The sequence below is a fragment of the Notolabrus celidotus genome, chromosome 5, assembly GCF_009762535.1.
Source record: "Notolabrus celidotus isolate fNotCel1 chromosome 5, fNotCel1.pri, whole genome shotgun sequence".
Classification (NCBI taxonomy): Eukaryota; Metazoa; Chordata; class Actinopteri; order Labriformes; family Labridae; genus Notolabrus; species Notolabrus celidotus.
In genome coordinates, this window is record NC_048276.1 from 11,949,843 (window position 1) to 11,969,638 (window position 19,796).

The 19,796-nt window shown below is 39.6% G+C and overlaps 1 protein-coding gene and 1 long non-coding RNA gene across 7 annotated transcripts in view; one reads left to right on the forward strand and one right to left on the reverse strand.

Annotated features, from left to right (window-relative positions):
- The window catches only part of gsx1 (GS homeobox 1), an 85,463-nt gene that overhangs the window by 29,546 nt on the left and 36,121 nt on the right, over positions 1-19,796 (forward strand). For 3 of the 6 annotated variants that reach the window (XM_034682854.1, XM_034682851.1, XM_034682852.1), the window contains 2 exons: positions 10,570-13,944; positions 14,046-14,892. The exons of 1 other annotated variant lie outside the window; for it this stretch is intronic. In XM_034682854.1, the coding sequence (XP_034538745.1) occupies positions 13,569-13,944; positions 14,046-14,398 (729 nt within the window). In that variant the 5' untranslated portion in view covers positions 10,570-13,568 and the 3' untranslated portion in view covers positions 14,399-14,892. Of the gene's footprint in view, positions 1-10,569; positions 13,945-14,045; positions 14,893-19,796 lie in introns of those variants that run through there. 2 more of the 6 variants (XM_034682855.1, XM_034682853.1) reach the window with 1 other exon arrangement.
- LOC117812216 lies at positions 80-14,019 on the reverse strand. The gene is made up of 3 exons (XR_004631165.1): positions 13,642-14,019; positions 12,196-12,280; positions 80-695 (listed from the first exon to the last, which is right to left on the reverse strand). It is a non-coding gene; the product is annotated as an uncharacterized LOC117812216 (long non-coding RNA).

The following is a 19,796-nucleotide window of genomic DNA, read 5'->3' on the forward strand; positions in this document are numbered from 1 at the left end:
ATGTGTGACACACTCCTGATGAAAAATAACAGCGGCCCTCAGATCTGCACAACGGCTGATGAAGAATCACTGACTTTTATTGGTGCCAAATAAAAGGATGTGATGAAAGAGTCAAAGGCTGAGGGAGAGAAAGAGGGATTCAGAGGGAGGGGCGGAGGAGTGCAAAACAAGGCCCCATCCATCACACGGGTTGAGAAGAGACATTCCAGTGCCCTTAGCAAGAGGATACATTCACTCAAAGCCACAATAGAGGGGGAATCTGGGAGAAGCTGGGAGGGGCACCCATCAATACACAGCCTCACCCTTGGGCTCTCTCTACACACAAACTCAAAGCTTCGTCCAGCCCAATATAGTTACCTCTATGAGCGTGACAAATGTACACTTTGCTGCCGATGAAACACTCCAAATGAAAATGAAAGATTTATTAAAAAATGAATCACTGCATAGATGCAATTGGTTAAAATCCGTAGTTCCTCTTGTCTTCCTCCTTCAGCCCGTTACTGAGAGGTGGAGAAGTTTGAGCTGGGGTTGGAGGATATCTCTGTCTGGCAGAGTTAGTGGGGATTTAAGGGTGGAGGGAGCAGGTGATGGCTTTCTGGAGTGCACTCATTTACACTCCTCCCTTTCTCTCGCTGAGCAGCGTGAAGAGGTGGGAGAGATGAGGGGCCGCCTCCTCTCACTCCTGTGAGCTGCACCTGCCAGGGGTGAGAGGATCAATGGTGAACTCTGACCTTGTACCTTCAACAATGCCCAATTATTACTCATACCATGTAATATATACATCATACATTAGGAGTAGAGGGAAAAACAGATAGCTGTGCCACTGCACAAACAAGTTTGACAAGTGGAGAGAAAATAGGATTTAACAAGAAGGAAAAACTCTTCACTGAAACCAAACATTGATTTAGATATTTCTGCCCAGATGTTGGAATCATTAAATCTCAACACCTGTAGATTCACTTCACTCATCATCAGTTTTTTGGGGGACTTGAAACTTGAACTTTCCACTAAACTGAGTGATCACCTGCAGCATAAATACAACATGCATGAATATATGGACACACAGTTACTTTTCCTAGCATCAAACTCATGCACTAACACAGTTGCAATAATTTACAAAAAGAGAGCAAAGATGTCAATAAGAACTCAGATTTGCTGGGGTAAAATTTAAGCTTAGAAAAATTCCATCCCTTTTCCCATTAACAAAAAAGACTTAAATCGAGATATCGCCTGTATGGCACAGAAGCAGCTATTACTGCTAGCATGTAACTTGTCAGTTAAACTGTTAGTAAGTATGACAAAATTACCATAAAACACAATGTTACATAAAAAAAAACTTATGTTTCTGTCTGGATTATCTGATATTTGTGAGCACAAAGGTACAAATAATTCTGTATTATTCTATTACAACAAAGCAAGGGACGCTTTCACCTGACAATGAGCCTACCAGCAACATGCCACAGCTCAATATCTAATGTGGGCATATCAGAACAGTATTCATTTTCTCTTATCTTGATCACTTCGGACTTTACTTCCATGCATACTTTTATACATGCATACTTTTTTACACCTTGCACACATTGCTTGTTACTTGTTCACTCTTGTTCTGTTTTATGTTTATATGTCTATGTGTGTGTATGTGTTCCTGTTGGCGCCTCTTGGTCAGGTCATGTTTGTAAATGAGAGTAGGTTCTCAAACATTTTTCAAAACAAAGGTCTAATAAATAAGAATGATAACAACAGAAAACAGCAGAATTTATTATCCAACATTTTTACATTTTGAAATGAACGTTTTCTTTGAAGGTTCAACAAAATAATAAATCTACTGTTGTTAAAACAAAGAGAGCAGAAAGGCCCACATAGCATAGATTAAACTTTTTTAGATGTAATAATGAATCTAATATGACGCCTGCATTGTTTCTTGCAAAGATTTAAACTTTACTTGAATGCCTCACAACTCACAAAGTGTTTTCCTCATCTTGTGTTCATTATGAAAGTATCCAAAAAGGAGGCCTCTTTATATTTTGTTGTCATTGCATACAAATGAGTATTATTCACTATGCTGAGATTCATTTGGGGGTTTTGTCAGGACTTAGAGTAGTGTGAAAGTTGGTGTCAGTGGACCCCTAGCCTAGACCAGCTGAAAGCCAGTGTGTTAGTTTCTATGGTAATGGAGAAGTAGTAATTACCTCACAGCAGCGTCCCGCCGCGTGTCGCCTCCTGAATAGAGCGCATCTGCAGAAAACTGAGGGACCCTGTGAGATGGGCAGTGACCCGTCATCACACTGATTCTCACATATATGGTCACATATAGACACTGAATTAGCCTAAACCTTTTTTTTTTCACACTGCTTACGTCATAACTCTTGAGAGAAAGTTGAGCCTGAGCCATATATTCCCAGTTCAGTCAAAAGCTGCGCGTGAGACGAAGTAAAAAGCCATCACAGAGGTCACTAAAGTGGGGGGGAGAAGTAAATTGCAACAAGCACAAAGTGGGGGGAAAAAATCAAACAAAAGACGACTCAAAATCACAATGACTGCAATAGAAATTTGAGAAGAAAAGAGGATATTGGGTTATGAAAATTATAGAGAGGGTCCACTCTTACTTATGCAAATTGCCCCAAATTTCTTATTCATTGCCCTAAAAGTGTTGCTCTCACCCAGGAGACGGACTCAGCTCCATACTTTGAAGAATCCAGTGGAGTTAAATGTTCTGAAATGTTGCCCAACCCAACACATAAAGTAACTCCAGAAGGGATTCAGCTTCTTTGTCATCAAAATGTATCATGGTATTCTCAACATTTCATGGAAGCAAACTCTTTCTAGGTTTAAATGCTAAATTGTTAGGAAGTTTGTGTTGACACTCACTCATTTGTATCCCCAAGAAAATGAAAACAATCCCAAAACAATGGTGACTTCTGAAAGGAGGCTAATGTGACATGAATAGGGAGGAAATGGGCCAAACTGCAGGAGGCCATTAATGAGAAAACCATAAACCTAAAGGAATCACAGAGCTTTCAGAGCCTGTTTCCTTCAAGACTTTTTCCTTGAGTTCAACCCTCATCCTGTTGTTTAGACAACCACACTGAGAGCGAGGAATTAATGAAGTGCTGAGCTGAGAATTATTTAGTGAAGCTTACATTAGTATTTTTTGGAGTCCCCCCCCTTCTTCTTACAGCTCTAACTCTCTGACCTCCCTCCTCCCTAACCCTCACCCCCCTTGGTGTTTTCCCATGGGCCTTCAATTGATTCAATTAAGTGAACACACAAATACCATATGCTCAAAGATGTTTTTTCTCAACCAAGCACAAAAAACGTTGGCAGCTGCGTGAAGGACCCAGTGACTTTTGCAAAATTTCAACAGAAAACTTGAAAAAGAAGGAAAAGTTAACCAATTTTCCACAACTTTTCTGCACCCCCTATGCTCATGTTTTCAAATAAGCTGTCTGAGAAAACCTACTGGAAACTTCAGAGCTTTGAAAATGAAACCTCAAAGAGAAGAAAGTGACAATCAATGAAGGAGAAACTGAATGAGAGGAGGGATAGAGGGGAGGATCAGAAAAGTAATGCTGTGAAAAGGAGGGAGGAGTAGTGATTCACCATTAGAAGTTGTTCCTCGCCTTAATTCGGCTTTGTTTTCTCTACAATAAAGTCTCCTACTTGTTGGCCTGCAGCGCAACATTCGGCGGAGAGAAATGGAGCAAAAAGGACATCGCAAAAAGACGCTTTGCATTCTTTGGCTTTAGTACTTGTGGGACTGTTCATGAAAGAGCAACAGACACAAGATAGAGAACAAAGAGGGCAGTGTGGATGAAGGCACTATCGCTGACATCCCCAGCACTTTGAACAACTTGTCAGCGTGGACACTGAAGCATCTGCATTCTGTCACATTTGTGTACAAACCCCTTGAAAGGGCCTGCTGACCTGCCCATATCCCTTTATTGGGGTTCAAATGGCAAGAGGCATTCATTGTGTCTGGGAGAGTTCATTAAATTCATTGGTTTGACCTGTTATTTCTAGGCCAAAAGTCTGCTGATTTGGAAAAATGTGAGTCAGCCATACTTAATAGCCTACTGACCTCCGCAGGGTAACAAACCCTTTTGAAGAGCATTTCAAGGGTTTTATATGAATAGGGTCAAAGGGGAAGTTTGAGACATATCTATGGCAGAACCAATGGATTTACATCAAAAGAGAATTTGAAATCATCCAAAGATATTTAGACCTCTAATGGAGCTTTGGCATTTTTTCTAATTATATTTTTTTGAGCAATTTCCAATTTTTTTTTTGTCAGGATTGATGAAACTTGTGCATCAGAAGACACAGTTGGAAAAGTCATTAGTTAACAAAAGCTTTGTGTGCTAGTGACTTTGGACAGCAAATGGTATTGCTTTGTACTATTTGTCATGTTCTGAAGTTGAAAAAGTTCAAAGAAGACAAACTTGGCCATTTTAGTTCCCATAACATCACTCCATTTAGATGTAAATGAGCTCATTAGGAAGGCCAGACTGTCAGGTTACCATCTATTTCTCATTTATTCACATCAAGCGCCACGCAGACCCACAGCAAACATCATTCTGCTGAGGTCTGAACATTTAATTATCAAACTTTTAATTACCTTATTTGCATCTACACTGTGATTTAAATAAATAATAGAAAGGGATTGCAAACACTGCATGACCAGTGATTTCAACAGTTTTCATATTCCCAAAGAAGAGGACTAAGTGGGTGATTCAGAAGGAAGAGCAGCATCTTCTAGGTGAAGAGGCTTTTAGTAGAAAAAAATGACATGACTATCTTATGCAAAATGCACATTTAAGATTTTCAAGTGTTCTTTAGTAGCAGCTGCTTGTATTACAAAATATTTTTTGCCACATCAAAAAATGTTCTTCATTTCTAAATACAACTAACAGACACAGACAAGACTTGAAGGGTACTTAAAGAGCCATGAAAACGTATGCAAAGACTATATGTATCTGGATATTGGAGCTGCAAAATACAGCTATTTTGTTAATTGGTTAGTTATTGATCATTGAAAGGATAAATATTCTAATAAATTACACACTTGCTTAATAACTCTTATTAAGCTATCAGCTTTTAAATTAAACAAAAATCTTTAAAACTCAAAACTTGCCATTAAAAATGTTGATTCAAGTCATATTTTGTCTTGATTTTAAACATATCCAGTGTTGATGTAAGGTGTTGGATTTGTTTTATTTATGTGTGGTAACTATAGTAGTATGGTAAGAGTTTGCTCCACGTTTGGTGGTTGGGGAGGAGGAAGAAAAAAAGATGAAAAGGAGAGAAAAAGATGAAGTATTGAAAAAGGTAAGATAGTCCTTTACTCGTCCCACAACAGGGAAATTCAAGTGTCACAGTAGCAAGAAGACAGTGCAATATATATATATAAAGCAAACAAGAGCCTATAAAGTAACAATTATTAAAAAGTTATTAGCAATTAAAAATAAAGAGAAATGGTTTGAAGGTGAGGGACAGAAAATGTAAATTAGAGAAGAATCACATAGTGTAGAAGTATCTATACATTGTTAAGTTGAGTTTGAATGAATGAATTATGCTTAAAAGAGAAATGTCCAGTGTGCCTTCTCTTCAAATGCTTGTGCATTGCAGTCATACACTCATAATAAGAAAGGTCTGCTTTACAAATATGGGGATAAGCTTTTTCTCCACAGCACTGGGGTGAATTCTCCTGGACTTAAACAGTTTTAGAACCCGGTTGCGACGCATTGGTCGCTGCCTATTTCCAATGTTTTATTTACCTGTCGCTGTTTGTGACTCTTAGCAGAAAGAGTAAGGATGTGAGGATCAATAATTCAGCTCTGTAAAACCATGGTATGAATGCTCACAGCATGAAAATAACTTGAAAACCCAGTTTATGTCTTTATTAACACATTTGTCTGCAACTAATTTTGTCTTCAGATCTTGTTTCCCATTCAGAGTGAGACAAGGGCCCTCTGCCTCACACTAGGACCTGGTTGGGATTCTTATCTGCATAACCACCGGCTCACTATATGTTATAAAATTCATTAAAGCTACCAACCACGACATAAACAAGTTGATTTATATATTTAAATATGAATTAATTGATTAATAAATAATTCTTGCCAGCCTCCTTGCAGGACAAATTAACATTTAACTGAAAATGTATATTCAGTCAAGTTAAAACATTAGCCTGCTTATTTGTTATGATTCACATTAAACTTAACATTTCCATTGAAGGAAAGGTTGGAAAAGTTTAATGTAGCATCTGCAGGAATGTTTGTGATGATATTTCTGTCCTCATTAAGCTTTCCGTCTTCTTCTTGGAGCTTTACAGTTAATAAACTTCAACAAACATAATTGAAGCAGATGTCAGCTTAAACATTGTTTCTTTTAAGTGCTGCTGGTTTAAGTTACTTTATGGCAATGTAGATATGCAATCCCTAACTCTGCTGCCTTGTCTCCATTGCAGGACAGGGTTTTGCTCCACTTTTCTCTATCAGAGATGGTTGGGGCACTAAAGCTCCTCAGGCTGCTCTCAAATCTGTGCCCAATAGCTGTCATGTTTTCCTGGCTGTCAAGTTCAGCCTGAGATGGAAACAGATGTTTTTGCCACAGTGTCAACAGGCAGAGATACAATTTGCCCGATTCCTTTCTGTGGAATGATTTGATGGGACGTGAGGCTGTGATCAGACTGTCCCTGATGTTTCTTTTGCTTTGAGAATAAACTACCGTTGTTAGATTTGTTTTGACCAATCAGAATCAAGTATTTAAAACAGCCTCATAATGAGCTGTGATAACTGCTTGGTTTTGTGTCTGGTTTTCTCCAAAATAGCTTATCTGTGAATTTGATTCACATTGGTTTAAAAAAAAAAAAATTTTTTTTTTTTTTATTAGTTCATGATAAACCTTCCCATCAAGTTTCATGAAAACCTGGCCTGACCCTGTGATCCTGAAAAAACTGACAACCTGCACTGAAAACAGAAGCTCTTATCTTGATACTAAAGATCTTTGATTGTTCCTTGATTGTTCTTTCAGATAGAGACAGGCAGCTTATTTTGCAACACAAATGTTTATTTTGCTTTTGATAGTGGCTTTTGATTGAGCTGCTCAAACTTAACATTTTGGGGATGTAGCAAAGAGTCAGGCATTAACAGCATGGACCAGACGACTGTGGCTCGCAGGTTGAGTTGGTCCTCTTCTGGGTTTGTGGTCCGATCTCTGCTTTTTAAAGTCTCATGCTGACTTTTTTTTTTAGCCAAGAAACTGATCCCCAAATAGAACCTAAGGCAGCTGTTGTTGTGGGAATGTGTCGAAATGTATTTAAATTACAACTAATAGACAGCCTGTTGCTCTTTATTACAGCCTCCTACATCAGTGTATGAATGTTTGGGGTGACTGTAAACTAATGTGACATGTAGAGTTAAGATTGGAGGTTGGAAGTCTCAAAGAGTTGTAGACAAGTGCAAAGATTCGTCTATTTACAGACAGGCTGTTTTTTTTAAAACAAAAATCTCTGATTATTGGACAGAAGAAGCCTCCTGCATGACGCACATTTGCACAATGGCTCCCTACATTTACTACTCAGCCTCATTAGTCTGCAGAAGTTAGTATAAGTAAGTTATTATCAATTAAAATGGAAATGGAATAGAGTAACAATATGCACCAAGCAAAATATTCACTATTTTTTTTTAAGTTGTGTTTTTGGGCATGTCTGCCTTTAATGATAGGACAGCTGAAGAGAGACAGGAAATGTGGGGAGTAGAGAGTGGGGGAGGACATGCAAATGGTCGACCGGCCGGGAGTCGAACCGGCGACCTCTACAACGAAGACTGTAGCCTCTATATGTGGGGTGCTTAGACCGCCAGGCCACCAGCACCCCATATTCACTATTTTTAATACAAAATGAATAATTTTCTTCAAGAGTATTATAACATTTTTGATTGGACGTCAATCCATCACAAAGATAAGACACCTGTTAACCTTTATAATTAGTAATTCACTTTCTGTTTGTCTGTAGTTTCAGCACTGACATCCTCACTGAGACTGTTGGTGCTGAGGCTGTCGCTGTGAGCTGTGAGCGGCTGTGTGAAGGCAGCCATAGCTGAGGGGTTGCACCTAGCAACAGCACTTGACCTGGACTCAACCACATCAGAGAGAGGCTCTAGATGGCAGACTGAGGCAGAAATTCAGCAGCTAGATTTATCATCAGGGGAGAATTTAGGAGGATACAAAGTAAAGCGCTAATGCAAAAGGAAATGCATCAAATAATACTCCAAATTTTTAAGTTTACTTGACAGTCATTAATTACTTAAATAATGGTAAAATATGCAGATTTCAAATGTAGGCCTTTTCTTTTAGTGCTGTCTGTAATGTGCATTTGAACTGATTTATTTGAATGGCTATTTGATTTGTGTAAACGTATGAAAAAGTTAAAAGTCATGTTGGAGAGAATTTTATAAGAATCATCAATAATGTTAAGAACAATAATTAAAAGTAAGTTACTTCCCATAATGACACACACGACCCCTCCAAACTGTGAGACTTTCTTCCTCTGGTGGACCTCTCTGATTGAGGTTGCTAGGAGATTTTTACGAAGTCCCTCAATGGAGCGCCGCTCAGACATGTGTCAGCATGACGTATGATCTGTCATTTGTCATATTCTCTCACGCAGAGATGTGTCAATGTGTGGGGTGGCCTCTGGCTTTTTAGTTGCAGTGTGTGTGCTGAGCCTGTATCAAATCTAAGTTGACACTCCCGGGAGAATGATTTGTACAAATTAAATTCAACTAAGCACACATGTGAATATATATGCAAGACACTGAGGGAGCACAGACCCGCTCACTGGCTCTTTGTCTGTCAGTGAGTCTTATTTTGTATCTGGTAGCATTTTTTCATGTTGTTTGTTAAGCTAACTGATAATGTGCTTGGGATAATTAAGGATGTAGAGGAAATATTAATTGCTAATAATAATGTTAAATAGATATGTGTCAAACTCTGCTGTCTGAAATATGAAAAGACAAACTACTATTAATATTCCACAATTTTTAGTCCTGATCAATTTAGCTCTCCCTGTTTTTAAAGTTCACTAGTCACAACTCACTCAGTCCTGCACTGGTTAAAACCGCAGCCAAATCAGCCTTCCCTACTACTCCTTAGGGATCTTAGGAGATTTTAATGTAATAAATATATATATATTTCCCAATATGTTAGTCTTAATTCAAGTTATGTAACCAAATTCATTATTGCACAAAAATTTCAAATCTTTGGGCTTTATTTCACATACTTTTGAACTCCGCTGTTTTTTTTGTATGCACCCAGAGAGGCAAGAAAGCACATTTATTTGAGCATAATTTTGCATTACTTGATTATTTTAATTGTTCCATACTTTACATTTCTGTTTAAATCACAAGTACACTCAAATCCTTCAGAAAGAAAATGTTTTGCAAAGCCTGATTAATTGTCTACCTGTTGTTACTATTCGCAGATTCAGATCAAGAATACAAAGTCAAGTCAAAAAAATATTTTATTATCAGAAATTTTAAAGCTACCAGGCTAAACAAAACAACGTTATGACCACATCAAATTTTCTGTATTTATTTGAATTGATTACATAAATCATCATTGAATGGAGCTATCTGTTAATAAGCACACAAGTTTATCTACGTCAATACTTCTGTACTTTAACCTGTACAATTGTAAAAGCACGATTTTTACATGTAACAGTATCTCTACATTTTGATGTTGCTATTAAAACTTGTGTAAAATATCTAGCACATTTTTTAACCAATGCCAAGGGAGATAACTTTTAGGGCTGGGTAATTAGGATGAAGACAAAAGTCCATAAGGATGCAATTGTTCAGCTTTGTGCTTAAACAGTCATAAAGTGAGTAATCAATCACAGATAAACCAGCATAGTGAAAAGAGATCCCCCCCTCCGAGCCTGTCTGTGCTTAAGAACAGAATGAGTACTTGATCAAAATCTTTTTGTGAATGTTTATGTTTGAGAAAAAAAAAAAAAACTTTACTAACAGTTGATACAATTAAATATTGAAAAGCCTTACATTTGTTTGTTTGTTAAAATTGTCACTGTATGTGTCTTGTCACTTTAGGTAAAATGAAAAAGCTTTTTTTGATCTCTTTAATTGTGAGGCCATGCTGAGTTAAGCAGTACTTTATATAATTATCTTCTTGAAGTGATCTCTTACATCTCGCCTCATCCCAAACTAATCACTGAAATGCCTCCACTTTGTAGATTTTATCAATCACTGTTCAGCATGATAAAACACTAACATGCCCATTAACTCCTTTTATTTATAAGATAAGTTTAGCATTTAGATTCCTCTGGTTTTGTGGAGTCCAGGTTCACCTGTAGAGCCTTATATCTGTCACATTATGTAACCCTCAAACGACAGCATCTCTTTGTCAGTCCGCCTTGCTCTTAAGGATTCATTAGACTCCAGCAGCCTCAACATATTGCACCATTCAGCTGGTACTTATGTGTCATCTGTTATCTATTGGACTGGTGTTTGTGCTGAGCATATGAATGATAATCAGGCCTTTGTGTGTCCATAGAGGTGCAGCAGGAGCTGCAGTCTGTGATGTTGCCTCAGGGGGAGATTAGGAGGGGCAGCCGGCCCTCTGTGTCACGTCGACAGTCACAGCGCCCATCCGCGGCCGGGCCAAACCCCACTGGGACCTTAAATCCTGTTACACTGTCAGCTAAAACCATCATTTGTATTAGAGATGTGTGGGTGTTTAAGTGTGTGTACATATTAAGTGCGGGGGGATAGTGTCTTAAACTATGAATAATTCATATCAAAAAGAAAAGGAGATATTGACTACATCTCCATAAACAGACTGCTCTCTTTATGTCATCAGGCACGAGATCTTTGGGTATAATTGCGTAAAAGCCCCTGAAAATGTGCTTCTGCAGCGGCACAGCAGGCACTGGTCAGTGTTATCATCAGGGATGAACTTGAGTGATGGCAATTGTTCCAACTTAATATCTTATAAATAATTTACTATTTCAGGGGCATTGCTTTCACCCCTATCAAGCATAAACGTTAAGAAGCTTTGGTAACTCACAGCTGTATGCTGAACACATGCTGAATGTGTCTGTTAAGGGAAAACACAGATCTGGATGTGATGATGCATGAACCTTATCATAAGAGGCTATGAATGTATATTTTTTTTAGCTTCAGAGTGGCCCAAAAACAGTAATAGAGTTGTTGTAATGTGAGTGGGCTATTTCCCTCCATTATTTATCTCAGTAACAAGTGATTATGGAGAATGAGATTCTTTGCACTTCTGGCCCGCGCCTCCAGAGGGAGGTCAAAACTATTTGTCAGTCTCCAGTTGGGATTGCAAATTAGGATGAGCCTCCCTGCGTGACGACCCATGAAACCTCTATTCCTATCCACGGGGTGACTGCTGTACATAATTCGAAAATTAGGGCCTTTGATAACATCTTTATGTTAAGCAATACGTCAATCTGCCAACACCATGCTGGATATCTGCCGCTGTAAAAAGAAAGCTGTGTTTCAGATACAAGTCAAACCTGCAACGTTTAAAGCTAAGGCTGAAGAAGATTATGCGTTTTATTTAGCTTAAGGCTTTTACGCACGAGCTGACAATCTCTTCATGAGAATAGGCGTTTTTAACGTATCAAGAAAACATGTCATTAAATTATTACCTTATTAAGAATCGAAAGAAAAGCGATAGATTGTGTTTAGAAGATTGACAGACTGGTTAATGGCTAATTCCTGGCAGGAAATGAAAGGACATACTAATGCAACAAATGAAAATGGCCCTCGCTGATATAAGAGTCGTGCAGGAGGGTATTTAGTCTTGTTTAAAGGGTTTAACTGCTCCTAATTTGTATCGACTTTAATGGTACAGGCTAATTACAGGTCTGGCCTTTATGGAAGATTAACGTTGTGAAGCTGAGCACATTAGGCCTCTTATTTAAAGAGGAGGACAGATAGCATCACAGCGTCGTTGTGTATATAATGTAGAACAGAAAATATTATTTATGACTAGATTATTTTGATAAATAGTGCATAAAGGCAGGTAAGCTATAAACATACAGACGACATTAGAGAGGTGAAAAGAAAGCATGCTGGCACCAAATATCACACTGAAGGAGGGGTTATTGCAGCAGATGAAACTTAAAACTCTACATCACACACTATAGACTACCTTTGCATTAGTCCATTAAACCTCTGTTCCTGGTGTTATCTTTACCCCTCATTTCAAGGTAACCACGGAAAACTCCCACGTTCTCCTTATTGAAAAAGAAGAGAAGAAGAAGTTGGAGGAACAGAAATGACATTCCAGTATTTACTCACACATTACGGCTCTGTGCCTTTGAAGGTCTTGTTCAGAAGGCCTTAAAGTGAAAGAAAATGTTTTCCTATTACTTAATTCAATCAGAGCGCAAGGCGGGGGCTTCACGCGCCGCGCATTGGGCTCCTCTATGACAGAGTCGCCTTTGTTGCGTCTATCCGCCGCTGTCACACACTTTAATTCGACTCTCTTTCTCTCTCATTGAAACCCCTCCACAATGACATTCAATAAGGGCCGCAGAGTGAAAACCTGGTTATTTTTACATATTCTTTCCCCCGACTCGGCAGGGGCCCGAGCAAAGGAATTAATCACTGCTCTTTAACAGCACTGCCTTCAGGCGATGACTTGTCCCTTTTTGTGCCCAGAAATGACACATTAACCTCAAAATGGATATGCATAAACTTTACATTCAGCTGTTGCGTTTTTATGTGTGCACAGCAAAGTAGCCACACAAGTGCAAAATACCTGCATCACAAATAATTCATCTCGCACACTTTACATACAAAATAATGTAAGAATTTGTATTGTTTATTCATTTAAATGTAATACATGTACACGTACAGTTCATGTTGCTTATAGTTGACATGCTATCCTCACCTTCTTAATTAATTAATATTTGATTTTAAATATTTACATGTAGTGATTTTGTCATTTGCAAGCTGTTTTTAATAATAAATGTACACACGACTTTGTGAATATCTCTGGAAGTGTTTGTCTATTCGCTCTTCTCGCTTTGCCCATACACACGCTTAGCACTATAACTTATACTGAAACATATCTGATAGGCTGTTTAGTATCCAAGACAAAACTTGAATACACACTCTGGCTTTCTGAATGTGACAGAAAGGTTTTTTCGCGCACATTGAAGCGCTGCTCTATGATAAAATGAGAGTGATGATAAAAGGGAGAATGGGCAGTGCCGCCTCTTGCGGCGTGGGTGGGGCTGACAAGAATAGACTACATTATGCAGTTCATTTAGTTAACAAGTGAAATAATGGGGAAGCGTGCAGTGGGAATGCCGAGAGAAAGGCACAAAACCCTATTGAGAGCTCTTGGCCGCTTACAGCGTAACCGTCACATGGCCGAACCGAGTCCACGGCAGCTATTTAAGGAGCGACGCTGCGCCTTCAGCACCACTTCGCTGTCCACTGTCTCGAAGAGAGCACGCTGACACCACCACGCGCCGGATCCAACTTCAACCAAACTGAGCAACAAGTTTTGCAACCATGCCGAGGTCTTTTCTCGTGGATTCCTTGATTCTACGGGAGGCCAGCGACAAGGGGAACGAGAACAACCCACCTTTATTCCCGTACGCCGTGCACTCTCCGCACCAACCGCACGGGCTCACAGGCTCGTGCCACTCCAGGAAAGCCGGTCTTCTGTGCTTCTGCCCGCTGTGCATGACCGCGTCCCAGCTCCACCCGTCCCCACCGACTCTGCCGCTCCTCAAGTCTTTTTCTCCCTTCAGCACGCAGTACTGTCACTCAGCTCTGTCCAGGCAACACGCTTCATCCAACAACATCAACCTCAGCCACGGACCCGGGATATACCAGGCTGCGTACTCTGTCCCAGACCCACGACAGTTTCACTGCATCTCCATCGGTGAGTAAAGGCTCATATAACTTTAAAGCAAGTGCACGATGCCATATTTCGTCTTTGTCTATAATGTTGCAGTGGCTGAACATTTTCCCTTATTTCTACAGAGAGCAGTAACAGCAAACTTCAGAGCAGCAAGCGCATGCGCACGGCCTTCACCAGCACACAACTTTTGGAGCTGGAGCGCGAGTTCACCTCCAACATGTACCTCTCCAGACTGAGGCGCATCGAGATCGCCACGTACCTGAACTTGTCCGAGAAACAGGTGAAAATCTGGTTCCAGAACCGCAGAGTGAAGCACAAAAAGGAGGGAAAGAGCAGCGGCCAAAGGACTGGTTCACATAACTGCAAATGCTCGTCCCTGTCAACCGCAAGGTGCTCGGAGGAAGAGGAGGATGACATGCCCATCTCTCCATCCTCGTCTGAAAAGGAGGACGTGGACCTGTCCGTCTCCCCATGAACTATTTCCCCTGCCTCCCCTTTGAAAGATTTTGGTCCTCATGAGTTTGAAAACAGCCAAAAAAAAAGACTGATCCACTTGTGTTCGGTCGTTTGTATATACAAAGAGAATATTTAATCAGGGAATTGCCCTGAATTATTGTATAGCTGTATACATGTTGTACGTTTTGTATGTAGTTTTTTTCTGAAAACGGCCCATTTGTTGTTGCCAATCCCATGAGTATGGTAGGCATCTTTGTAAAGACAAACCCAAATGACAAAAAGAAAAAAAACAATAGCCACATTGTTTATTAGTATTTTGGGCAAGACAGTATTTTGTATACATGGTTACCATACTGGTTAGATTCAGTCTATGTGAATGGAACTGTGACTTCAAATGTGGAAATCTGGAGAGACATTGCTGAGATCACTCTGAAATTATATCTTCAGTGTAATTGAAAAATATTTATTTATTTAAAAATGTTGATACTTAAATAAAAATATTTCTGAGCTGCACACTGCGCTGTCCTGTGAGTTGAATATTTTGTTTTTTGCGCGCCACTTATTGCGCACGATGGCGCGCGTCACGCTGGATAAATATGTCAGGTTTAGACATTAGAAATCTACTTACAAAGTGGTGAGACCTCTGTAGGACAAAGCCAAATGCCGTGTGATACTTTGGGTCAGAGTGGTTGTATTGAATACTTCTCCACACATTCAAATATCCTCCGGCTACTCTGTATGTGACAACATTTGCAGTGCGTAATTTCAGGCGTAATCCTTGTGTATCCACACTTTTATAAACATAATTTAATATAGTCTAACAGGAGAAGAAAGCTTTCCTGATCAAGAAGTGTTTGGCTTTCATGCAGTAAAAAAATACGAGCAAATATATTGACAGTGTGAATATTTTATTCTAAAGGAGCCAAAATGAAATGTAACAAACTGAGACACAACCCCAGCCGGCGCTGCACATCACATACATACCAAATGTGCTTGTGTTTCTGAAGGATGCACAATAGGCGAAATGAGCTAAGCATCCTGAACAAGTAAATCAAATTCTCCATAATCTTTATTACTTAGAGGGGGGATAAAGACGTTGTTGTGGTCTCTCTTTATTTGCCTTCCCGGGGGACACTCACAACAGATATCAGTTACTGGCCCTTTGGAGCTCTTTTCAAGGTTCACACCAGCTGAAATGATCCGTCTCGTGTGACTGAGTTAATAAGCACTCAGTGTGTATAATGGTGCCGCAGGAGTGTGCATATCTTAAGATATCGATCTAACATGAAAATAAATGAGGGAAAGACCAGTTTGGTGTCCATGACCCATATTGTTCTTATTGTTGACGCACCAGTGTGGTCAAGTGTATTGCCGTTTTTTATGAGCTGCAGGTGTGCTTTAGAATCAATGCAAGACTCTAGACTTAGTTAATCTTATTTAAAACCATAATGATTAATTAGCATAAGATCTCAGTTTTAGGGCAAATGAATAAATACATACAACGAAATACTTAGTTATGTAATACGCAGCAAGCTCTAACATAATTTCAAAATATAAGAAAAAGACTCCCGTGGGTCATTGTGATTCGGAGCAATCTTTTGAAAAATAGATTGTCATATTTTTTCTGAAGTGAATTATATGTAACCTCATTGCTCTAATATATATAATAAGGCACAAACTGGAGTTCAGCGTAAAGTTCCGGATTTGTTCGCCTATTTTACGCACCGCTATAGCTGCTCTTTCACTGAAGTTTTGGATCTCAAATTATGTTTGCAAGGTTCAGTAGGCTTTAAATCATATTTGCCTTCATACAAATGTATATCTAGATTCCTTTAAAGGGAGTAAAAACTGTTCTTAAATTGCGTACAGCACGTTATCTACATCAGTGTGCCTTTTTGGATGCGAAGTTTCACTTGTAAACTTTCATTTAATTGTTCACTTAACCATTTTAACAAAACTCTAATATTTGCATTTGTTAAGATATGGGATTAGACTATTTTGTTAATTGCACCATAGAGCCCCATTTTGCTCACATCGTCCTCTGCAAAGCGCCCTTTATCCATTCAATAGCCCGGGGGTATGCGCCCTGGGGGAGCTTATACGCTCGCTGCTCCAAATGCTCAATTTATTTATTCTTAATTTTGTGCCGATCAATTCATTGAAGCAAAAAGGACTACGGTGTCTTTTTAAAAAGAAGAAAAGGGAATTGTGGACGTAACCTTGACGGAGCTGAGGAGAGGGCTCCCCTGACGCTGGAGAGCCGCTTGAGTCAACAGGCGCCCATCTAGCAGACTCGCCCTTGTCTTTATTCTGGCTAATTTTTTATTTACGGCTTTTCTTTGACATGTCTCTTATCTATCAGATTAAAAGAACAGCTTGTAACAAATCAGTCTGCACGATTTACAACAGCATTAAAAGGGGACAAAGGGAGCAGGCAGTCAGTACCTGAGAGTCTGGTAGACGGCGCGGCGCTGCAGCTGATTCGATGGTTTGAAAATACGCACGAAACAAAATACTTGAATCCTGAAAAAGAGCCTTTGTACGTTTCTTTAGAAATCAAGCAATTCTGCATGACAAAGGACAATTAATAAGCCGTCTTTTCACGACCAGCAGCTGGTTTCCCCGTCAAGGAAAGTTGGAAAAAATTCAGACTGAATGCGCGCAAAAGCCCTTTGCGCGCAGACAGCAACCCAAGGTGACCCATTTGGCACAGTTAAAATAACCAAGCCGAGGTAAAAGCGAGGGAACTGTCAAAAACATTTAAGCTGAAATATCTTGAAATTGCAAATCCCTTTATGTGGAGGGACGCTGCCGATGTGGGTTAGTCGTACAAAGGAGGTGGTTAAGTTGGAGAGGCTTTGGAAACGGACACGTGGCTTCTCAATGAGAGCTCTTTTTGGACCCGCGTGGCTTGCTGTGGCACTGCACATTCAACAACTTTAAACTTCTACAGCTTTGTAAATACGAGGAGTAAACCAAACATGTTAACAAGAACACTTTAACGAAATACTTTATAAACTTTTAAACACTTTAATTCCCTTATAACGCGTTTGTTTACTCGTCTTTTTAAGGACAAAGATGGGCTACCCCAGGCTTCCAGCCTCGCCTGTGAATGTAAAGTACTGAGTTATTGTTGGAAGAGAGGAGACTGTGTTCAAGAGGACACTTTTAAAAACAAGGATTTAAAGGTTTAATTCAGTATTATGTTCACATTTCTTTATTCATGATGGTTGGTGCACTTTTTAAATGTACTTGCAGGATTTTAACACCAAGTTAAAGTCAATTAATACAATGCAGATATAAACAGAAAAATATGATGTGTTTGTATAAAAACGGCAAAGATTTGTCATTACATGCAGTTATAAAGGAAACTTCTGTCTACAGTCAGAGTTTATAGTCTGTGTAACAGGTATCTTCTTTATCTATCTATTTTGTCAAATGCTTTGATGTGTTGTTAACATTTTCAGTTACAGTGGTTACTTTTAAAACGCTTGCTGTAGAAGTGTAAATGATGTAAATGCACCATGTTGTCATTACGGAGCTGTTAGTGTTGACAGAGTGTGTTGAGCCTGCTCAAGTGGTGGGGAAGGAAACGGCTCGCCATCGCCTTGAACTCTATAGTGTTTTCTGTTGCTGCATTTGAGGCCATTCAGCTGTAAATAATCTGTTTAACAGCTAATCAGTAATTTAAGATGAAGGACTGGCACGCAGCTCCACTCTTCCTCACTTCTCTCCCCCCTCTCATTGAATATTCAGCGCGCGCACCGTCCTCTGCTTGCCTTTTTCAGCGTGCTGCTGGGAAAACGCCTTTTTAATTCTCGGTCCAAGCACACATAGAAGCAGTGTCAAAGGTCGGCAAATAATGAACTGCGCAGACATGGAAGTGACCTCTGCTATATAGCGCGAGCGCAGCTCCGAGAATGAATGCTTCTGAATGGAGATTGAGTCCAAGTGTTGGTTGGATGTGGCATTTGGATAAACTTACAGTGGACTTTCTTCTGTTGACTGCTGTCACTCTGTCAGTCCATATGTGAGGTTATGTGTTAACACATATCTGGATTCACTGGCCTACCTGGTCACTGAGGTAAATCGTGCATTCTTATATTCTGTTGCAGTTCATTTAGATATGAGGATTTAAAAATGAAAAATGAAAGCTGCACTATTTTTTTTTCTCGTCATGGTTTAATTCTGCATCCTATTTCAACTTAAGGGAACTTTTTTATATTTACATTAACACGTTTAGTGCACCTCGACTCGTCTTAAAGTCGAATGTTACGTTTTATAGACTATTATTGAAAACAACCACAATGTCATATATGCAGCACAGCAATTCTGTAGTATTCTAGTGGTTGGACTTGATTGTGATTTTACATTACGGAACCACATAGTTTAATTGGACACAGTAACACGTGCAACTTCTCTTTGTTATGGCTACACGTGCGCAATCCGGAGCAGCACAGTTCGCATTGAAGTTGTGTTTTCTGCCCTCAGATAAAAAACAGGATAGTTGTGCTTTTCTTTCTGGGCCTCGGTGTATGGAGCCCTGATCCAACACCATGCACCTGAACTGTCTGCTCATCTCACATTGTGGAGCAGGAACGACCTCTGGTGGCGGAGACCAGAGATGGTTTAAACAAATGTGGCTAAAGCTGAAGCGTGCTTGACAAAACTCCAAACTGTCCAGACGCTTGTATTAACAACACAGCAACCCACATGTACATACAACAATAATGTAGGCCTATGTCACAAAGATATTTTTTAAAAGTAGCTTAAAGTGTGGTAAAATATCTCAAGAAGGAGCATTTCAACAGGCTGCTGAAACACGCAGCGGGGAAAAGGCCCCACCAGTCTCAGGGGGCCCCTTGAATTCTCCTCATTCACACAGCAGCAGCACCACAGCCTCCTTTTATATCAGCCCTCTGAGCTGCAGTGGAGGCAGTTTTCATGTAAATACATACAAAATCAAAATCCTGAACAAGGTGCCATTGTTAGATTTCTGACAAGATCTTTTAACATGTGCAAAATGTTTTAATATGTGTTGGTTTAAATGCTTTAAAGTGGAAATCGATGTTCATAACAAGATTTGTAAAAGGATTTAAAGATCATGTAGAGATGAAAATTTATAATCAATGCGCTCTTTGATGGAACATATACAGGTTGTTTAGGGAAGATTTCAAGAGCCGGCTAAACTCGATGAAAACATTGAAGCTAATCTCATAATAACATTTGAGATAAACACAAGGTACTTGTGCTGAAAGAAAGGAAGAGCCTCAGTGAAAAAACCCACCCCACTATGCCCTTTACTGACCAATTTAGTAACCAGTGTCTTCTGATGTCCCCCAAAGCCTGAGCTAGAAAGGACAGATGGGGAGGGAGAGCCAGCACATCACTGAGGTTATCAAGTGGGCTCCTCCCTC